The sequence below is a fragment of the Pempheris klunzingeri genome, chromosome 18, assembly GCF_042242105.1.
Source record: "Pempheris klunzingeri isolate RE-2024b chromosome 18, fPemKlu1.hap1, whole genome shotgun sequence".
Classification (NCBI taxonomy): domain Eukaryota; kingdom Metazoa; phylum Chordata; class Actinopteri; order Acropomatiformes; family Pempheridae; genus Pempheris; species Pempheris klunzingeri.
In genome coordinates, this window is record NC_092029.1 from 11,411,801 (window position 1) to 11,429,294 (window position 17,494).

The 17,494-nt window shown below is 40.8% G+C and overlaps 2 protein-coding genes across 3 annotated transcripts; one reads left to right on the forward strand and one right to left on the reverse strand.

Annotated features, from left to right (window-relative positions):
• Window positions 1–525: 525 nt before the first annotated feature.
• Window positions 526–11,976, reverse strand: cmtr1 (cap methyltransferase 1). 2 transcript variants are annotated; one of them, XM_070849498.1, is made up of 24 exons: window positions 11,798–11,976; window positions 9,634–9,738; window positions 9,259–9,410; window positions 8,894–9,052; window positions 8,648–8,740; window positions 8,464–8,535; window positions 7,979–8,073; window positions 7,437–7,509; window positions 7,136–7,334; window positions 6,923–7,041; window positions 6,633–6,729; window positions 6,263–6,395; window positions 5,296–5,475; window positions 5,157–5,213; window positions 5,000–5,057; window positions 4,681–4,749; window positions 4,262–4,393; window positions 3,714–3,839; window positions 3,352–3,443; window positions 3,164–3,232; window positions 2,558–2,605; window positions 2,349–2,461; window positions 2,086–2,194; window positions 526–1,900 (listed from the first exon to the last, which is right to left on the reverse strand). In XM_070849498.1, the coding sequence occupies exons 2-24, from the start codon at window positions 9,731–9,733 to the stop codon at window positions 1,765–1,767; spliced, it is 2,481 nt and encodes an 826-aa protein (XP_070705599.1). In that variant the 5' UTR covers window positions 9,734–9,738; window positions 11,798–11,976; the 3' UTR covers window positions 526–1,764. The 2 variants fall into 2 exon arrangements, with proteins under 2 accessions (XP_070705599.1, XP_070705597.1); XM_070849496.1 differs by having other exon boundaries at window positions 11,576–11,976.
• Window positions 11,977–14,156: 2,180 nt separating this feature from the next.
• On the forward strand, window positions 14,157–15,555 carry LOC139218322 (uncharacterized). The gene is made up of 2 exons (XM_070849886.1): window positions 14,157–14,207; window positions 15,403–15,555. Exons 1-2 carry the CDS (start codon window positions 14,157–14,159, stop codon window positions 15,553–15,555), a joined length of 204 nt encoding a protein of 67 aa, XP_070705987.1.
• Window positions 15,556–17,494: the final 1,939 nt, after the last annotated feature.

Genomic DNA, 17,494 nt, shown 5'->3' on the forward strand with positions numbered 1-17,494 from the left:
AAAAGACAAGTCTTGCCCCTAGTGTGCCTCTGATAGGCCTGACCCTGATGTTAATGTGTAGGTTCACCCATGGTTTCTTCCTCTTCATTTTGTAAGTCATGTTATAAAGACACTCAGAACATGAGAATAAAGGAGAGAATACCATAATGTGTAGTTTTATTCACATGATTGGTTCAAATCTACTACTCACTCAAATGTTCTTGCAGGTCTGAGGAGGATATTTTTGTCCCATTTTGGCGCCTTCAGCCTTGAGACGCGCAGCTATCGACTTGTATTATGAAGTGACGTGCAACCATGCATAAAATTTGGTATTTAGCTACATTATTTGTGGAGCTGGGGGGGCGTGGAGGTGCAGGGGCCCAGGTGTAAAAAAACTGAATTGCTCCCAAGTAGCATCGATGGCTAAATATAACAAAACTGCAACTGGAAACCAAAAAACAATCAAAATTTAAAAGAAAAAAACAGAGAATAAAAAGTCAAACAAAGTCTAAAAACACATTTCATATGAGGCTCGAACACTTGTGCTCTGGGTGTAAGTGCTGTGTTTAATTGATAAATTCACCACATCTACCTCGCAACACAGACTTTGTCGCTCTTTAAACGACATTACCAGGCTGGGTGTGAATAGCCAAATAGCTGCCGTCTGGCTATTTGCACCCAAGCACAAATAGACACTCCATTATTACTATTTACATCAAAAGGATTGACATGGAAAAAATAACTCATTTGCAATATTTAACAAACAGAGTCCAGGCGATATGAGGCACAATCACAAAGAGGTGTGGAACAACCTAAAACAGGACACCATTCAAATTTTTAACACACACACGCGGTCAGATGGTACGAATGGGTAAAAAGCTGCTACACCTGACATGAACAATGAAATGATGGCGAGGATAATCTGAACATGACTAACATGTTTGTTGTATTTAGGATTCAGCTACAGTTTTACAGGAGTGCTAACGAGGTGATGTGAGCGCCTTCCGGGGCAAACAGATCCTGGTCTCTGTGACGATATTGAGAGAAGCAGATGCAGTTTTGAGCAGATGCAGAGCAAGGCAAGCGAGTGTTTACAGATATGGATGCATAGTTAAACATTTGTAATTCTATCTAGAATTATCCAAATTGCAGATACATCTCTCTTGTCATTGCTAATGTGATGCATGCACGCACACACAAGCATTTTATGGACGAAGAACTGTAAAAACTTAAACTACTGGGACATGCAATCAAACGTGGAGACAGCAACAGCTTTTAGTCTCCATATTGTCCTATGAGGCGAGTGTTATTCAGTACAATTCACAGAGCCAAGGGCAGTGGAAAAGGCAGACAGATAGAGTAGTTTGTCAAATATCCGTTGTTTACACAGAGTCCAAATGTCACTGGTAGAAACAGCAGCAAACAACTCATCACCTGAGCTCCAGCACTCCAGTTACAACCTGGTAATATTTTCTATTAGCGACATAATATAGAGGAGCCAGAGGGCCTTGGCAATGATTATTCAGCAGTTAATTGAGATCTAATTGAACAATAAAAATGGAATTGTTCATTAAATATATATGATATATGATGTATTTGTATGTGTGTACTCTGATGCATGTATTGGTATATGTATTTATTTGGCTGTGCAGTCTAATGAATCCCTCTTTTACTGTCAAAATAAATATCAATGAAGGCATAGTATGACAACCATGACTAAGGCTCTGTGTTCTCTCTTCTCTGTCTACGTTGTAGCTGGGGAGTCTCTGGGGCTCTGTGAGTGTTTCAGGGCTGGTAATTCTGGTGGACAAAAGACAGAACATCATCTTTGGACAGTTTCTCTGGGTCCATTCGTGTCTGAGAATCGTGGACTATCACGCCGTCCACCCAGGCCCAGAAGAGCCGCTCGGAGTGGCAAATGCTGTGGACAAAGGCAGGATACTGGTCATTCATTAGCTCATCAAGGCTGCTGCTGCATATGTAATAATTACATTGTAAACTTTTCTCTACTATCCCCACTACAGAACGGACAATTTCTCGTACATATTTTTAGATTCAGTTGATTAAACCAGAAACCTGAATATGGGTAGAGAGGACAGTACATACTGGAAGGGGGCAGCAGAGTTGGGTGGCAAATCGTAGGTGGACTCCTTGGTTGTCTTATTATAGAAGAACTTCATCTTGGAGTTCTTACTGTATGCCATCGTCCATGGCTCTGAAGGATGGAGAGGGACGAGACATGCCCATGATATGTTGCATATTTCAAGCAAAAATGTAAAAAGAACTGACATTGAGGCTTTGTCATCGTTAAAATAAACTCAAGTGCCATTTTATTGCCAATGAGCTGCAGCACAAAGACATATACATACCATTAACAGTCTTAATGATGTAAAGGCCTGTGGGAAGGAAGTGTCGGTCATCTCTGCCAGTGTAGGACAGACGCGGCACCCCTCCTGAACTCTTTGTCACCTTCATCTCTAGTCTGGATGGGGAAAAGAAGGAAGAAAGGAACATTTAGTAAATGATTATATTAAAATTGGCCAGACATCTCACAGCTCATTTTGACTTAAGGACTTACCTGACAAAGATTTTCTGCATTTCCTCTAGCCTGTAAACCTCCTTCACTCTGTTTGGGGAAAGGACAGGTGACATGTTTGAAGACATACTTTGTGTCCAATATGGCTTTTTCCACAGATTAAAAATTCTTAAAATTGCATCTAATCATTCTACCTCATCAAAAAATAGATAAATATGAACATGCTAATATTTTCCATTGAAGCTGTTTAACTGACATAAGAAAGGTCATGGAGGCTTCAATTTTACGCTTGTGCAAGTTGCATACTGGACCGTTATTGGCTCCAAACTATTGCTAATGTCACAAAAACATGCTCACATGTTCATATATTAAACTCAGATTTACTTCACAAATACTTGTCAGTGTTATGTTAGTGTTCATGTGATATTTACTTGCTCACCATGTGGGATTTACATAATGAGGTTTCATGAGGTTTAAGTTTTAATCTACTTGTAAGATTCATGTGTTTTACCCTGTGGTATATTTTAGTGTTATGTAAGTGTGACTTTTCCTGCTTCTCCTACTGCCCACCCTTTCAGTGAGAATAAGTTCCCTGCAAACAAATTACAAAGCAGCTTTCAAAATGGTTAAATTAACTGAAATGAAAACCTGATGGGGTTCATATCTGGTCTGCTCGGTTTGGCCACTGCTTTCACAAACTTCTCAGCCATCTGGATTCTGCACATACAACAGGAATTACTGAGTGAACTAAAGGAAACTGGCATGACAAATACATTGAATTTTGAAGTAAATTAATAGAGGTGTAAGAATCAGTGATACGAGTGACTCTGTCCTACCGCTGGTTGAAGTGCTGGTCTCTTACGTCAGTGCCATTCAGTATTAGAGCATCCATTACGTGAACAGCGTTGATTCTACGCTGAGCTTTGCCCTGAAGACCAAATATACTGTATTTATACATACAAACCTGTAACCATGAGCTGCAAATAACTATCTTGTTCAGGTGTCGCCCCTTGGATAATAATGACCACAACCTTTGGGGCCTGAATCCTGTTTTAGGAGAACATGATCAAGTATGACAAGAAAATTACACGCCATCTCGTGAGGACAACTGTTGTTATTTTAGCATTAATATAACTGGAGCCAGGCTTTAAGAGACTGGGATTCTGGCTCCCATCATCTTTCCAGTCCCTCCTCTCACCTCGCCCTTCAGCTCTTGGACGATCTCCACACTTAGAAGTGTATCTCTTGGCAGCTCCAGCTTGAAATTCTCCAGTTTCCTCCAGCGCACAGGCATCTTCCCATCCCATGTGTATATCTGAGATTTCTACACCAGCCAAGGGGAAATGGAGAGAACAGATTAAAGGATAAAAAGAGGCTTGATCACAGGCTAGCAAGCCTTGAACAAAAAGCAGTAAAGCATTTCTAATTACCACTTTCTAAATAAAAACAAAAAACTTTAGGGGTGAATAGATTGACCTGTCAGCTCATTATTTTCATCTTTTCCCAAAGGAAAGGAAACAATTTTAGATATGAAATAGCTGAACTTGAACCTGGCTGTCTCATTACTGTGTGCAGAGACAAAGAGCAGAGCAGAAAGCTGCTATCTAACATCAAACGAGAAAAAACTTGAAAAACACTTCTTGTTCCCACTGGGTCCAAAAAGAGGACCGTGTGAGTTGTGTGAGAAACACATTACTGCGGTACACATTAAAGACCCATTTTTTGGTGGTTTCTGTTAATACTCACGCCCAGCGCTAGGAGGAAGATCTGCTCTCCACCTCCCACAATGCACCTGTGGTCCAAGATATGACGCAACTTCTCCAGTGTGCTGGAGTTGAGAGGTGTGAGCTTACACTGGAACGACTCCACATCTGAATTCTGAGGTGCAACAAGTATAAAGAGAAGCAGAAAGACAGATGTAGAGACAAATGCAACATTTTAAACCATCAACCCATTTTTAACAGCGTTTCCCTTTATTAGAAAGTATTCTAGTCCAATTGCAGTCCAATTAAATATATGTAGTATTTGGTGTAAAATCACACTTTGGACCAGCCCCCACAACCAAAATAAACTTCTGTGAAACACTGTTCAAGATTTATCCAACTGCACAGACACATTTTTATTTGATTTTCATTACAAACAAGTGGAAAAAACTGATGACTCACTCGAACCAGTTCATAGAATTTGGACTTTGGGTCGGAGGAAGCAGGGGTGACTCTGGCCTTGTCTGGAACCTGCAAATGGACATAAAATGCATTTAAGGGTGGAATAATATTAAATAAAACTGCATCATTCAGCAAACTCTACAAAGTTATACTTCATCATCATCCTCAACAACATAAATGGATATCAACATCATGTCATGTCCTAATTGTTGTGTGGAATGTGGTTTTTAAAGCGGGATGTTGTGGTTGGCAGGGACCTATAGCAGAAGGCATCAGCTGGAAGAGCTGGTGAACAATGTGGCTGATTTTCTCCACTCACCCCCCAAAGTTTCAGACACTCCTTCCTAATGTCTGCTTGCCTCGGCTCTGAAAGGGTCCTAGAGAAACAATCACATTGTTACACAGTCAGTTGCGTACATAAACACCATCACCCACCATGGCTGTAGTGCAGCAAAGATGAATGAAAGGTTACTCACGGGTCTACGACAAAGGCATGGATCTTAGCCAAGGCCTTGATCTGGACTGCACAGAGGCTGCAGTGAGAGATAATTCAATTTCTGTCAGTCACAAAGGAAAAGATTGAGGCCTTTGTGAATATTGTGTGAATATCTCTACCTCTCATTGGAGTTGACCATAAACTGGTAGAAGTCAGTGTCTTCCTTGATGATGCTCAGGGGAACCACGTCCGTGACGTCAGTGTCTGTGTTCCGCAGTTGGTTCAGTTTCAGGTTGACTCTGAACATGTATTCCCTGACGGCGTCTGAACCGGGCTTCAGACCACGACACACGATGTACCTGCGTGTGGCGATGTGTGGGAAGAGATTTACACACAGACAAGTTCTCTGTAATAAATTCTCTCTGTTGGATCCGTAGCGGAGACACTGTCCTGTTGACTCTCACCGAGACGCTGCACAGACGACTTTTCAGTACAAACTCAATTGTAATTTTGGGTACAGTTACTGGGGAAGAAATACCTTCCTTCACACAAGAAATGACAAATCCAAATCTGAGAGCAAATATAAAACTTTCTTACTGGCAACTGAGAGCTGGGATCTCTGTTTATTACCAAACCTTACAAGTCGAACCACATACCCGTTATCCAGTCATTTTTTCCAGTACTTCATTTATGTTTTTTGTCTGGACAAACAACCGAGGCTGGATGAACCTTATACATGGCATACTGAGTTTTTCACTAAGTCATCTAGCCACTGTGCCAGTAATCATGATCTACTACCTATTTCTGTCTTTGACTTGTTTTAAATTGGCTAAATGTTTCAGAACAAAAACTCAGATATTCATTTAAAATATGTGCCAGTTATCCAGCGATTAAAAGGGTATTTTGGACAACCCTGCCTCGGTCCCATTAGCTACTCAGAAGACACGATCTGTGTCACAGAATGTGCAGATTACTTATGTTATGTTAGTGGGTATTGTAGCCGTGCTGTTGCTTGGTGTCAGCAACATTGCACTGCACAGCTTTACTGTGGTATCAATATTCACTTAAAGTAGACTAACAACCAGATGTAACCAAAGCCACACAAATGTTCGTGACTGATAGAAACTGACACACACATACACACACCTCTCAGAGTTGGCAGGCCTGCTGGTGACAGATTTGAAGAGACAGATCCTGTCGAAGCAGAGGTAGAGCAAGTAGACCAAACCCACACTGAAGGGAGTGAAGAGGTCAAAGGTCTTACAGACAAAATGACCACCTGGAGAAGATCAAAAGCGTCACAAACATTCAGCACATGTGCAAACAAAGACAAGAGTTAAATACAAGAACAAGTATGATGAAGGTATATCAGGATTGAACAGAAATGCTCTCACTGGAAATTCAGAAACACAAGGGATCGTCCTCGTTGCCAGAGTTTAAAATAGGAGCCATAGGTGGACAGGCAGGCAGACTGATTAGGTGACTCATCCATGTAAGCATATATGTATACAAATACCTGTCCTGAGTGTAGAGATGGCAGTGAGGAACTGACAGAGGAGCAGCTGTTTGCTCAAGATCTCCTGGATGTTTTCCTGGCCTTCCACAGAGAAACCCTACAGAAGAAAGTCATCAAACAAAATAAATCGATAGATAAAAATCTCCCACCAAGAGCAGAAATCTGTGACCTCATCTTTGATTTGCACATTTTAGATGTTTGCATGCTTTAAAGACCAGCTGTGGCTACCAATATGCTCTGCAGTGAAAAAAAAGAAAAGAAAAGGATATGTGAAGAAGAAATAGTCTCACCCCATCTGCCATGAGGAAGTGCAGCCCTCTTTTTTCTGTACTCTCCAGGACGAAGTTTCGGAAAGCAGTTATGTTTTCTGGCCGAGTGATGTCGCCGTCCCCATCCACCCCTCCCTCACCTGGGACACGCAGAGGTCACGCTTTCACTGAATCAGTCATCACCTGAGACATAACCAGTGTCTGAATGTGATGTGCAGGTTTTGGTACGCATACCATAGTAAGGCTCAAACAGCTCACTCGGCGCTGCAAAGAAATCTTCCAGTTTGAAATCACAGGGTCCTTTCAGCGTCATGCCAAACCCCTTAGCATGCCAACGCCTCTTCCACAGTATGTACTCTGAAAAGCCTCCGGGCCCTGCACAGACGTCACCAAAGTAGAGAAGCTCGCCCTCGCGGTCCTTTGTCAGAGGTTTCTGCATAATGAGAGAGACTTGTCTCACCATCTGTTCATATGGGCATGTGTGTCCTGAGCCAACAAAAGTTCAGTGCAACACGTCAGCTGTTAGTGAACTCACCCCTTGTGAATCCTTTGGGTTGGTGAACATGTTGTCGAAGCAGTGGTCGATGTTGGCCATTTTCATAGCTGCTCTAAATACAGGAGGAACATTACAACTTGTCATCATGTGTAAAGGGTTGACACACTACAGAGTACTCATTAATCCATGTCAAAATTTTAAGTGAGCAGCAGTAAGCTATTTACAAGACATTAACTATTTGAAATGGGAATGCATTGCCCATATAACAATGGTACTAAAGTAGAAGGAACTGGATGATATTCAATATTATATACAACAATACACTATAGTTATTGATCTTGAAGAAGAAAACCTGCCACTAAACCTTTTCAAAGGCAGGAATATCATTGTGAACAGAACTGATAATGTGTATACAAGTGACACACGCTTCACATTTAATATCATTAAAAACATTAACTGGTAAATTGATTTCAATATATGCAATAACAGGTTAAATAACCCCCCCCAAATTTAGACAACTTATAAAATATTATCCACATTGATCACGTGTCACTGCTGTTGGTAACTACCTATAGACTGACCTGTTGAGGAAGATGCCTCCTCTGATTGTCTCGTATGGGTTGGAGCGTGTCCGTGCTCTCCTCATTTCCTCGCCCTCCAGGTTATCAAATATTGACTGACATCAAAGAGACAACAGTGGTTACAGGGGATATAACATCCAGTGAAGTGGATCATTCACAGAGCGTATAACACACAGAGTCAAGTCAATTAACATCCTAATCGACCACAATACAGTACAAAGAAAGGCTTCCGAAAATACTGGCAGTTTTATCAACAAAGGGTGAAAACGTACAAACTCAGAATTATTTAAGACAATATTCTGATTATGTGTAAAGAGCATATTGACCAGAGGCTTCCCAAAATTATGTTAATGCTTTCCAGCTAATCGCTACCTGTTTCCTGAACATTAAGTATACGCTGCTGCGATATTTACACATACTGTTATTTTTGGTTATAAATGGTGTAAAATAAAAGGAATTAAAATGAAACAAAGGTTATAACTCACCTTGCACCTTAGAAGAGTGTGCAAGAGGTCTTCAGTACAAAACTCTGTCTCATCCTCAATCTTAATTTTTCTCTGTAAGACGTCAAAAACAAGACTTAAAAAACAAAACTTATACATATGAGACAAAAGAGTATGCCTGAGTGACCACTGTGTATGTTTAAGAGTTTAAAGTGGTTGAATTTACTGGTCCCAGGATCATCCAGTCCCTCAGCTCGTCTGAATCTGGGGTCTCTGTGGTGGATTCTGGGAACCACTCTACCTTCTCTATAGCACTGGGCTAGACAGACAAACAGAAAAATGATGAAGAGGGGAAACAACAGATCATGTCAACGGGTCATCATGATTCATGTCGGGGATGTTCAATAATAGACATATAATTCACATAATTTAGAGACAACAGCTACATGGTAATTTTTTACTGCTGTTTTACCTCTGGTTCATCGCGCCAGTCGACATTGAGTTCCCCCTGAAAGCCCTGCAGTGTGAGACCGAGACCCCGTCTCCCTCGCTGTGTAGAGGCCTCCACAATCTCTTTGCGTCCCTGGCCGAACTTCCCCAAACCTTCACCCTCACGGAAGCCCATTTTGGCCTAAAGGTTCAAGAAGTAAGAGAGAATAATGGAGTATGAAATAATGGAAAACACAGTGCAAAACTTGTGTGTTGCTTCTGAAGTCTACAGAACGCAGAATGTCATAATCCATAAAAGAAGCCTGTGATTACAATCCAAAATCCTGCAATTCAGACTCTGAGACAGTCAGCTGTTGAATAGTGTTAGTGTGAGTTTCAATGCATTACCATGAGTTTCTGTGACACACTGTTGTACATAGAGAAATTGGAGGCGGCCTGTGTGGCATCAGTGTCTTGGTCATCAAAGGATGACATGGAGGGCATCGAGAATCCCGGTCTATGATCCTCCTGGTCACTGAGGGAATCATTTTGGCTGGAGTCTAGACAGGACAAAACCACAGACACACAGGTGTAAACCATTCACGTGGAGACAGGAATGAGCAGAGTAACCAAAGTAAAAAAACAAAGTCATAACAACCTGACATCAACAACAGAGTATGAATTTTGTTTAGAAAGTGGCATTCAATACTATCTATAACATGCAATATATCAGATTTCATCTAAAATCACGGCAGACAATTTTTGGAGGGGGAATCCATCTACCTTGTCTGGATAACTGTGACTCTTCATCTGAGCTGCTGTCTTCACAAGGCCTCTTCGTCGCCTGCAGTGGTGCAGACGCTGCTTCGATTCTTCTCTTCATCGCGGCTGAAACAAAGCAGAGAGGACAACAAGGATAAGACACTTTGTCTGATGGATGAAGTGCATCAGCAAACAGAGGATACAGCAGGAGAAAACCAAGGACTGTGACAGGTATACCAAAACAAGGGTTAAGGTAATTTTAAACAAAAATAAATGGAAGAATTAAACCGCAACAGCAAGCATGACAATGATCCATGTATGAAGCACCCAAAAGTATTGTGACATGTAGTGATGAAGTTTAAACAATTAATTAATTGACTGATTGATGGATGAACTGGAAACTAGAAAGAGAAAAATAAAATGCCAAACATTTGCTAACTACAGTTTTACAAAGGAAAATTGTATTGTTTTTATTTGTCTCTTATTTTTTCCTTAAGGTTAATATTTTGGTTAGCATTTGACATTTACTCACATTACTTACAAAGTAAACAGTTACTCTATGGAAAAAATGTTGACAATGAAAATTGTTAGTTGCAGCTCTAAGTGCGGATATATATTTTCCTACTAATAATGACGTATATGATGTACGAATGAAGAGAAGAAAAACATGCAAAACTGATTGCAAGGATTAGCTGAGTAGCAGAGGGAGGAGCCACAAAATCAAGGTCAAGGTATCCACTTCCCTCTCCTGAAGCCACTGGTGTTCCACAAAGTGCAGTCCTCAGTCCATTCCTTCTTGTCCTCTACATTTCAGACATCTCCTACCCCCCACCCACCATAGGACATGTCTCACTATTTGCTGATGACGTCCGATACTGGAATCACAGTAAACCTGTGGCACTGCTATAGAAACCTGGTCAAACATGGAGAATTCAATTGAATCCCATTAAAATCAGCTCATCTTATTCACCAGAAACCTCCAACTCAAACCCTTCACAACACCCTAGCTATTCCATGGACCACCCACATCAATAATCTGAAAGAATAAGTCAATCCAAGAGTCAACCACCTGAGAGCACTTTTCCAGTTTTGTTTATCTTATTTTATTCTATATTTTGTTTTGTTTCATTTCTAACACAAAACAAAAATAAAATAAATTTCTTCACCAAAGCCTAGATCTGATGCTACTGCTGTATTACTGTGTATATATTCGGTGTCAATAATATTTCTGTATATTTATGTTTATCTAAATTTCTATTTTCTTCAATTGTTTGCTTTATGTCTTTATCTCTGGAGCTGCCGTAACAGTGTACTTTCCCCCACTGTGGGGATCAATAAAGTTTATCGTTATCTTTACCACCAGGCTCTTCCTCATCATCTCCTCCTGTCTTGGCTCCAAAATTAATTCATTTGTTTATTAACAGAAAAGGGCACAAGCCCTAAACTCTCTACCAGGTTCATGAACTACCTAACTTCCTGTTTGGTCGTCTGGACCGATGACCAGCGGGTCATAGATATTAGATAGTAGATAAATGCTCATTCAATGAACATTTTGATCACTTGAACTCAATTATGACCTACAGGGCTGGTTAGTAGCATGACACTGGCAATCCGTCTCCACAATAACGGTGAACACTGCTTCCAATATTCTGCTACGAGCTTTGAATTGTTTGCACATTTTACACTAAATAAGCAATCTTGTTTTCTTCTTTGCAAACACAATCCAAAACATGTATGTGTGACCGTTTTACACAAACCTTCGCATAAAACACCTATAAACAACCCATTTGATTATCTTGGACATCTAGTCCTGGTTAGTGCCTTTCGTACATTGATCTTTTATTCATAAATAACACACACGTTCAAAACTCATCCTCACACATAACACGGCGATGTCTTTACCTTCCACTTTGCCATAAGTTGACAACCACAATGTTAATGTTACAATAAGAAAACAAGTTACCTCTGTGGTTATGTTGCAGTTAGCAGCAGTCAGCTATTAAAGTTTGGTAAAGTCGGCCCATGCCACTCTCCAAGATGTATATTTTTTGCAGGAAAGCACAGCTAAAGTGAACAAGCTTGTCTAGCTGGTGTCAGTGCGGGTGCTTAAAGTGTTTTCGGTAAAACGAAAGGAACAGCTGCGCAGTTTCGTTAGCTTTTAGCTGTTAGCCAGCTATTTTTTTACCAGCTCAGAAGAAAAACTTCACTCTTCTGTGGTGAGACAACAGCGACAAAATGTTAGCTCCGCATATGTTTCCAGATTTGCCACTTAGACGATTATTTGCAGGGAAACTTTAGCCAGAAATACACGATTTTTTTGAAGTTTGTATTGGCCCGCGTTCTGTTTTCAGAGCTTTCAGGGGTCCTTCCTTTTCTTACGACACGCAGCAATGATGCGCGTGACGTACACAGCTGTCTATACAAGTGCCTGTGCGTTTTCTTCTTCTTCTTCTTCTTCTTCTTCTTCTTCTTCTTCTTCTTCTGGTGGTTGACAGTCCAGTTTAAAAGTGCATTACTGCCACTACCTGGACTTTAATGTGGCACAAGGGATTATGCTAAACAAACGAACAAATTAACAATAAAGCCTATATGTGTCTGTTACTATCATTTTATTTTATTTTCATTTGTTTGTTTTATTCATTATATTCATTGTTTTAGTGATGTTTGCTGTAGTTTAAATTATGGTTGTTACATTCAATGGCAATGCCTCCCTGCAACATCCCTGCAAGAAACTAAACCTGCCTGCCTCAGAGTTAAACTGGCCAGCAGGAAAAAATTGGTAATGGTCTTCTTGTGGCTCACTGGGACTAATTTAAATAGAACTTTAATTGCATTGTTTTGTGCATGTGTGTAGCTGTGTGTGACTAAGTGATTAGATTTTATATACTGGGATTAGCCCAATATAACACACATGCAACTGTCTTGCATGTGTGTTATACTGGGCTAATCCGTTCTTGGCATGTGAGTTAAAGGATCCTGAGCAGTCGTCAAAACAATTATTAGGCTATTTCCAGTGGTACCTTACAATGGTTCTATGCTTTCCTGTGCGAAAGAAAGGCACTCAGGAACATGTCAGCACAACATTTGAGGCTCCAGACTGTCTGCACATTGACTGAAAGTAATCTTTCTCCCACAAGCTAAATAAAGAATCTTTTCAGTGTATTTTCAAAATGTGAGAAAGGTTCAGTAGATACTGTAGAGTCATTACGCTGGTTAAGTAAAGGATCTTCCTTTCGTAATGCGAACCAGTGCATCGCATGCCTGCATTGATGACTCTGTGAAATCCTTCCTAGAAGACACAATGTCAATACCCTGTTTTCGTGACATCAAAGAGATAAGCACTCAAGCTCTGCTTCCTGACAGTAATCCTTTCACAAATTGTTAGAATATTGAATGAAAATATTGTGATCTGTGTTAGAAGGCAGGCCTGACTTGGACATGGCTTCAGTGATACGTTTTTATTCACATTTTTATTATTCTTATTTGTAACACAATCGTGTTTATGGAACAAACAGCTATTCATACTTCACCTCCCCTGAGACTTTCGGTTCCTTTGTTTCATTGTTTTGAGGTTATCTAAGATTGTCTTGAAAAGATTTTGTACATTACAATATACTTGAATATAAATTGTTTTTTTTACTTAAACTGCTTGTTGGTGCATGATGCACTTTGAAGATCAGGCTTCTTTGAAAAGGAGATGAATCTCTATAAAAGTCATCTGTATGAAAGATTAAAAATAGTGAATAACAAAAAATAAAACAACCTGGCCAGTTCATTTGGAGGCTTTACATTGTCCATAAATGTGAATTTGAATGTAAATGTATTTGTTCAGACAAAGTGACAGATTGGCAGTAGGCTGCTGCCCCGAGCCACGACCCTGAGGAGCAGTAACAAGTTATAGAAAATATATGGACTGTCCATTGATTATTTAAAAATATAAAATCTGGATCCTATGTGTGTGTTTTTGCTTTTAATGCCTGCAGACACCTGAGCCTCCATCCACTGTTGGAATGCGATTTGCCTTTTAATTGTATCTAATTGTTAAACTGCCTCTCAGTGACCCAGCAGACGTCATTACATCGTTGCTTTGTCATCTGTTGATGGGGTTGTTTGTTTCTTCCCCACACTGGTGTCCAATGGACTTAGAACATCTCTCACAGGTATATTAATCCACCTCAACTCCAGTAGCTCTGCTAATCCTCCACTGACACATATGCACATACACACGCAGACACACACATACACAGCCCAACACACCATGTGATCAGCTTACGCAATTGAGCCAAGGCTTTATATACCACCTATAGAGACTGGACTCCCTCAAGGGAGATCATCACAGTGCAGGTGTGTGTGTCTGGGTGAGGGAGTGAGGAGTGTGTGTTGCTGCCACACTCGGCCTGGTGGAGAAGGCCGAGGCCAGAGAGACTCAGAGGAAGCCGAGGGACCCACAGTGATAAAGTTGCCTAGCAGAAAGTCCTCAGGGCTGATTGCAGAGGGGGTTTTGTGGTCTCAGCTGTGGAGCACTGGAGAGAACAACAACAACAATGTTTTTCCGCATCCCGCGACTGACCCCTGGATATATTAGATACCTCCAGGTGCGTAAGATGCTTTAGGGTGATGTTCTTCTTTAGATAGATTAATGATTAGTCTTCTACATGAAGGGATATCTGCAGTGGAGCAAATTCCATTAGTGCCTCTAATAACAAACAACTGTTGAGCCCTGCACATTTCCCTGTCTGCACTGCTTCAGTAAAAAGCTAGCGTGTAGATTTTAAACATAACAAACTCTTGATTCTGCCTTTGGTATGCACTTATTGTTTGAGCTTGATCTTGTGCATACTTGAGGATTTGGACTGAACTGTCTCTTGAAAGCTCATTTTAAACTCATGCCACTGACTCTTCTCTGTACACAAAGTGCCCACTTTGTGTGTATGTCATGGTAGGATTTAGCATAGAGGATTACAGCAGCCTGTCTTTGAATGGATTTGAATCAGAGATGCCTCAGCTTCCCATGGTCAGGTAAATGCCATTTAATTGGGTCTCCAGTGGAAAAGCATGAGATCCATGTTTCCAGTCAGCCTGGTGTGAATTTCAGAGACCTACAGCTGGATTTAGGAGCCTACACTGTTGCTTGTGTTTGTTTTCATAAATGGACAGTGTTAGACCTCATGATCCGTGTCTCAGCTCATCACAGATCATGCTGGATAATTCTCGCTCACTGGTAAAATAGGTCATGGTTACACAAATAACTAATGACAGTGGAAAATGAAAATAAAATGAAAGGAAACCATTCTGCCGCTATTCGTGAAGATCATGCATCTCCCAAATATCTACTTTTCATGAGCCATGAAAAACATCTCTGTTTTCAGCTTTGGAAAAATGCATTTTTCAGATAATCCAATGCGTTTTGAGAATAGTTATTTAACCTCATCTTTCAGTTTATCTGAGAAATTCAAAATCTCCAAATCTGGAGACCCACAGTTTTCACTCGATAGCGAATAACATAATGACAATGAGCTAAGGAAACTGAACTTATATCTGACTTGAGGAAATGTCTTGGACTGGCTCAAATTTCTGAGATGTTTGTACGAGTTGGCTAAATATATGTTGAAACTTGACAAAATGGAAATTCTAGCACAGCTCTTCTTTTATGGTAAGACCATCGCTGGGATGAGACAGGTGTCTGACCTGGGGTCACCTTTAAGGACTCTACAGCAGTCAGAGCCAGGAGGAACACTGCTGACACACACTTGTGACCATGTGGGTGGTGACCCCTGCTCTCTCTTTCAGACCCAGGCAGCCCAGACGGTGCTGCAGAGCCGGGAGGCCCCTGTGATGCCGCGTATGGCTATCCTGCTGGGTCTCATGGGGATTGGCATGTCCGGATACAGTTCTCGACAACTCACACTGCACTACAAGCCATCGAGCCACCTCTTTAGATAAGAAGGATGGAGGAAAGGGACACACACACATGCACGCACATACAGATACAGATATTTTGCCATTTTGGGAAATATGCTTCTTCATACTGCTTCTCAGTTCTGAGTGGTTGACAGAGCCTGGCTAGTCATTTCCTCCAGTTTCTAGTCTTTGTGCTAAGCTAAGCTAACCTCATTTATTGGACAAATGTGAGAGTTCTATAAATATTCTCAATGATTTCATCGGGAAATCAAATAAGCTTATTTCCCAAAATATTAACTATTCCTTTAAAAGCAACTTGTTAAGAAAGAGAGCTTGAGAGACGTGATGCTAACAGGGTCTATGTTTCTGTTTTTGTTTTTCTCTGTGCATTCCTACTAATATGTGTGGTTTAAGTCCAGTGCCATCCTTGTTCTGGATTTTATTTTTGATTTTGTTGTGTTTGAGATGAAGATGTTGTTGCCTTAAGGCTCCGTTTGTGCAGTAAGAAGAAAAATTACCCCTTTTAAAGCCCAGTGCAGTTTCTTTCTTATGGCTAATATACAGTGAAACAGATGGGCAGCTTTTGATGTTTCTGATGAACATGGTTGATATTTTACTTGAACCACAATCTCTCCCGATGTCCCGTGCCTTATCATGGGAGTCAGAATTTACCATTTAAAATGTTTTTTCCAGTCTTTAAAGACACCTTTTCTAAAAGCAGCTTAAGCTGAACCCCAGGGAATCTCTTCCAAAACCCTCAGTCTTTTAATCACCATTGCTTCTCCTCTGGCATTTTGGCAATTTCCATGATGTAACACAGAGCTCCCATGTCCCTCCTCTTTGGGAGGACAGCCCAGTGTTGAGACGTTGAGACCTTTTTGCTCTTTTTGGATTTCTTGGCTGGGATTGAACGAGACAGAAACATGGGGAGAGATATCACACCAGAAGCAGCTTCAGCTCAGAGAAACAAGGGTCCACTCTTGATTCTGGAGTTGACAGTATGAGTTTTGGCCTTTCTGATGTCTCTCTAATGTGTCAATGTGTCATGTGACAAAATACCAGAGGAGAAAGTGAGAAATGGCTCTCAATCTATTTGCCTGCACTCAACTCCTATGATTGCACAGAGAAAATATTCTACAAACAGAAACATAAGAAATGTGTGACTTTTGGTGTGTAAGCAATGCTACTTTGCACTTTTTTGTGTACATATCTTGTACAAAAATGATGTACATATTGTGTTGATGCTGTATGAGATTAGTAGAAGACGACATTGGGTGCTACCAGCCTCTGTTGTGAGCTGGACAGGGTGACATCTAGCTGGGTTGACACGCAGCGCTGCTGTGTTGTTGTCAGGCAGAGCAACCAGGACAGCCATCCTGGATACCACCTGAACCAACACGTCAGCCCACCCGGGTCTCTCCCTGTTGCACACCACTGTCAGACAAGATGAATATAGATGAATGACCACCACGGTCTCTTAACATAGATAGGCTGTTTTGGTTGTGTATGTGTTGTGCACAATGCTTTGTATTGGAAAAGAAACCCGACTTTGACAGCGACTGAATGTATCACCGACGAAGAATGAGAATGATCAGTTATAAATGTGAAGATGATTGTATGTCCTGTTCTGGTTTGTCTATAGTTTAAATATATAAGTAAAGATCAGCATGTAAACAGATCACAAGGTGAGCGCTGTGATACAGATCCTCTTAGGATACCTGTCTGTTTTAGACCAGCTTATTGTTACATATGAGATCGCTCACTAAAGGTGTGGTTATTTATGTTGTTTAAGCATGTCAAAGGGACTCTAACTGAACAAGGGATTCAAATGGTTGTATGATATGGGTGATGGAGGGATGGTTTTGGATAGTAGAGTGTTTATCATGTATTGGTCTTTGCTGCGTAGCCAGTTTTGATTGTTTGTTAGGTTTTTGTTTGTCTGCTGTTAGTGTCACTGTGGCACAAAGGCATGAGATGTCTC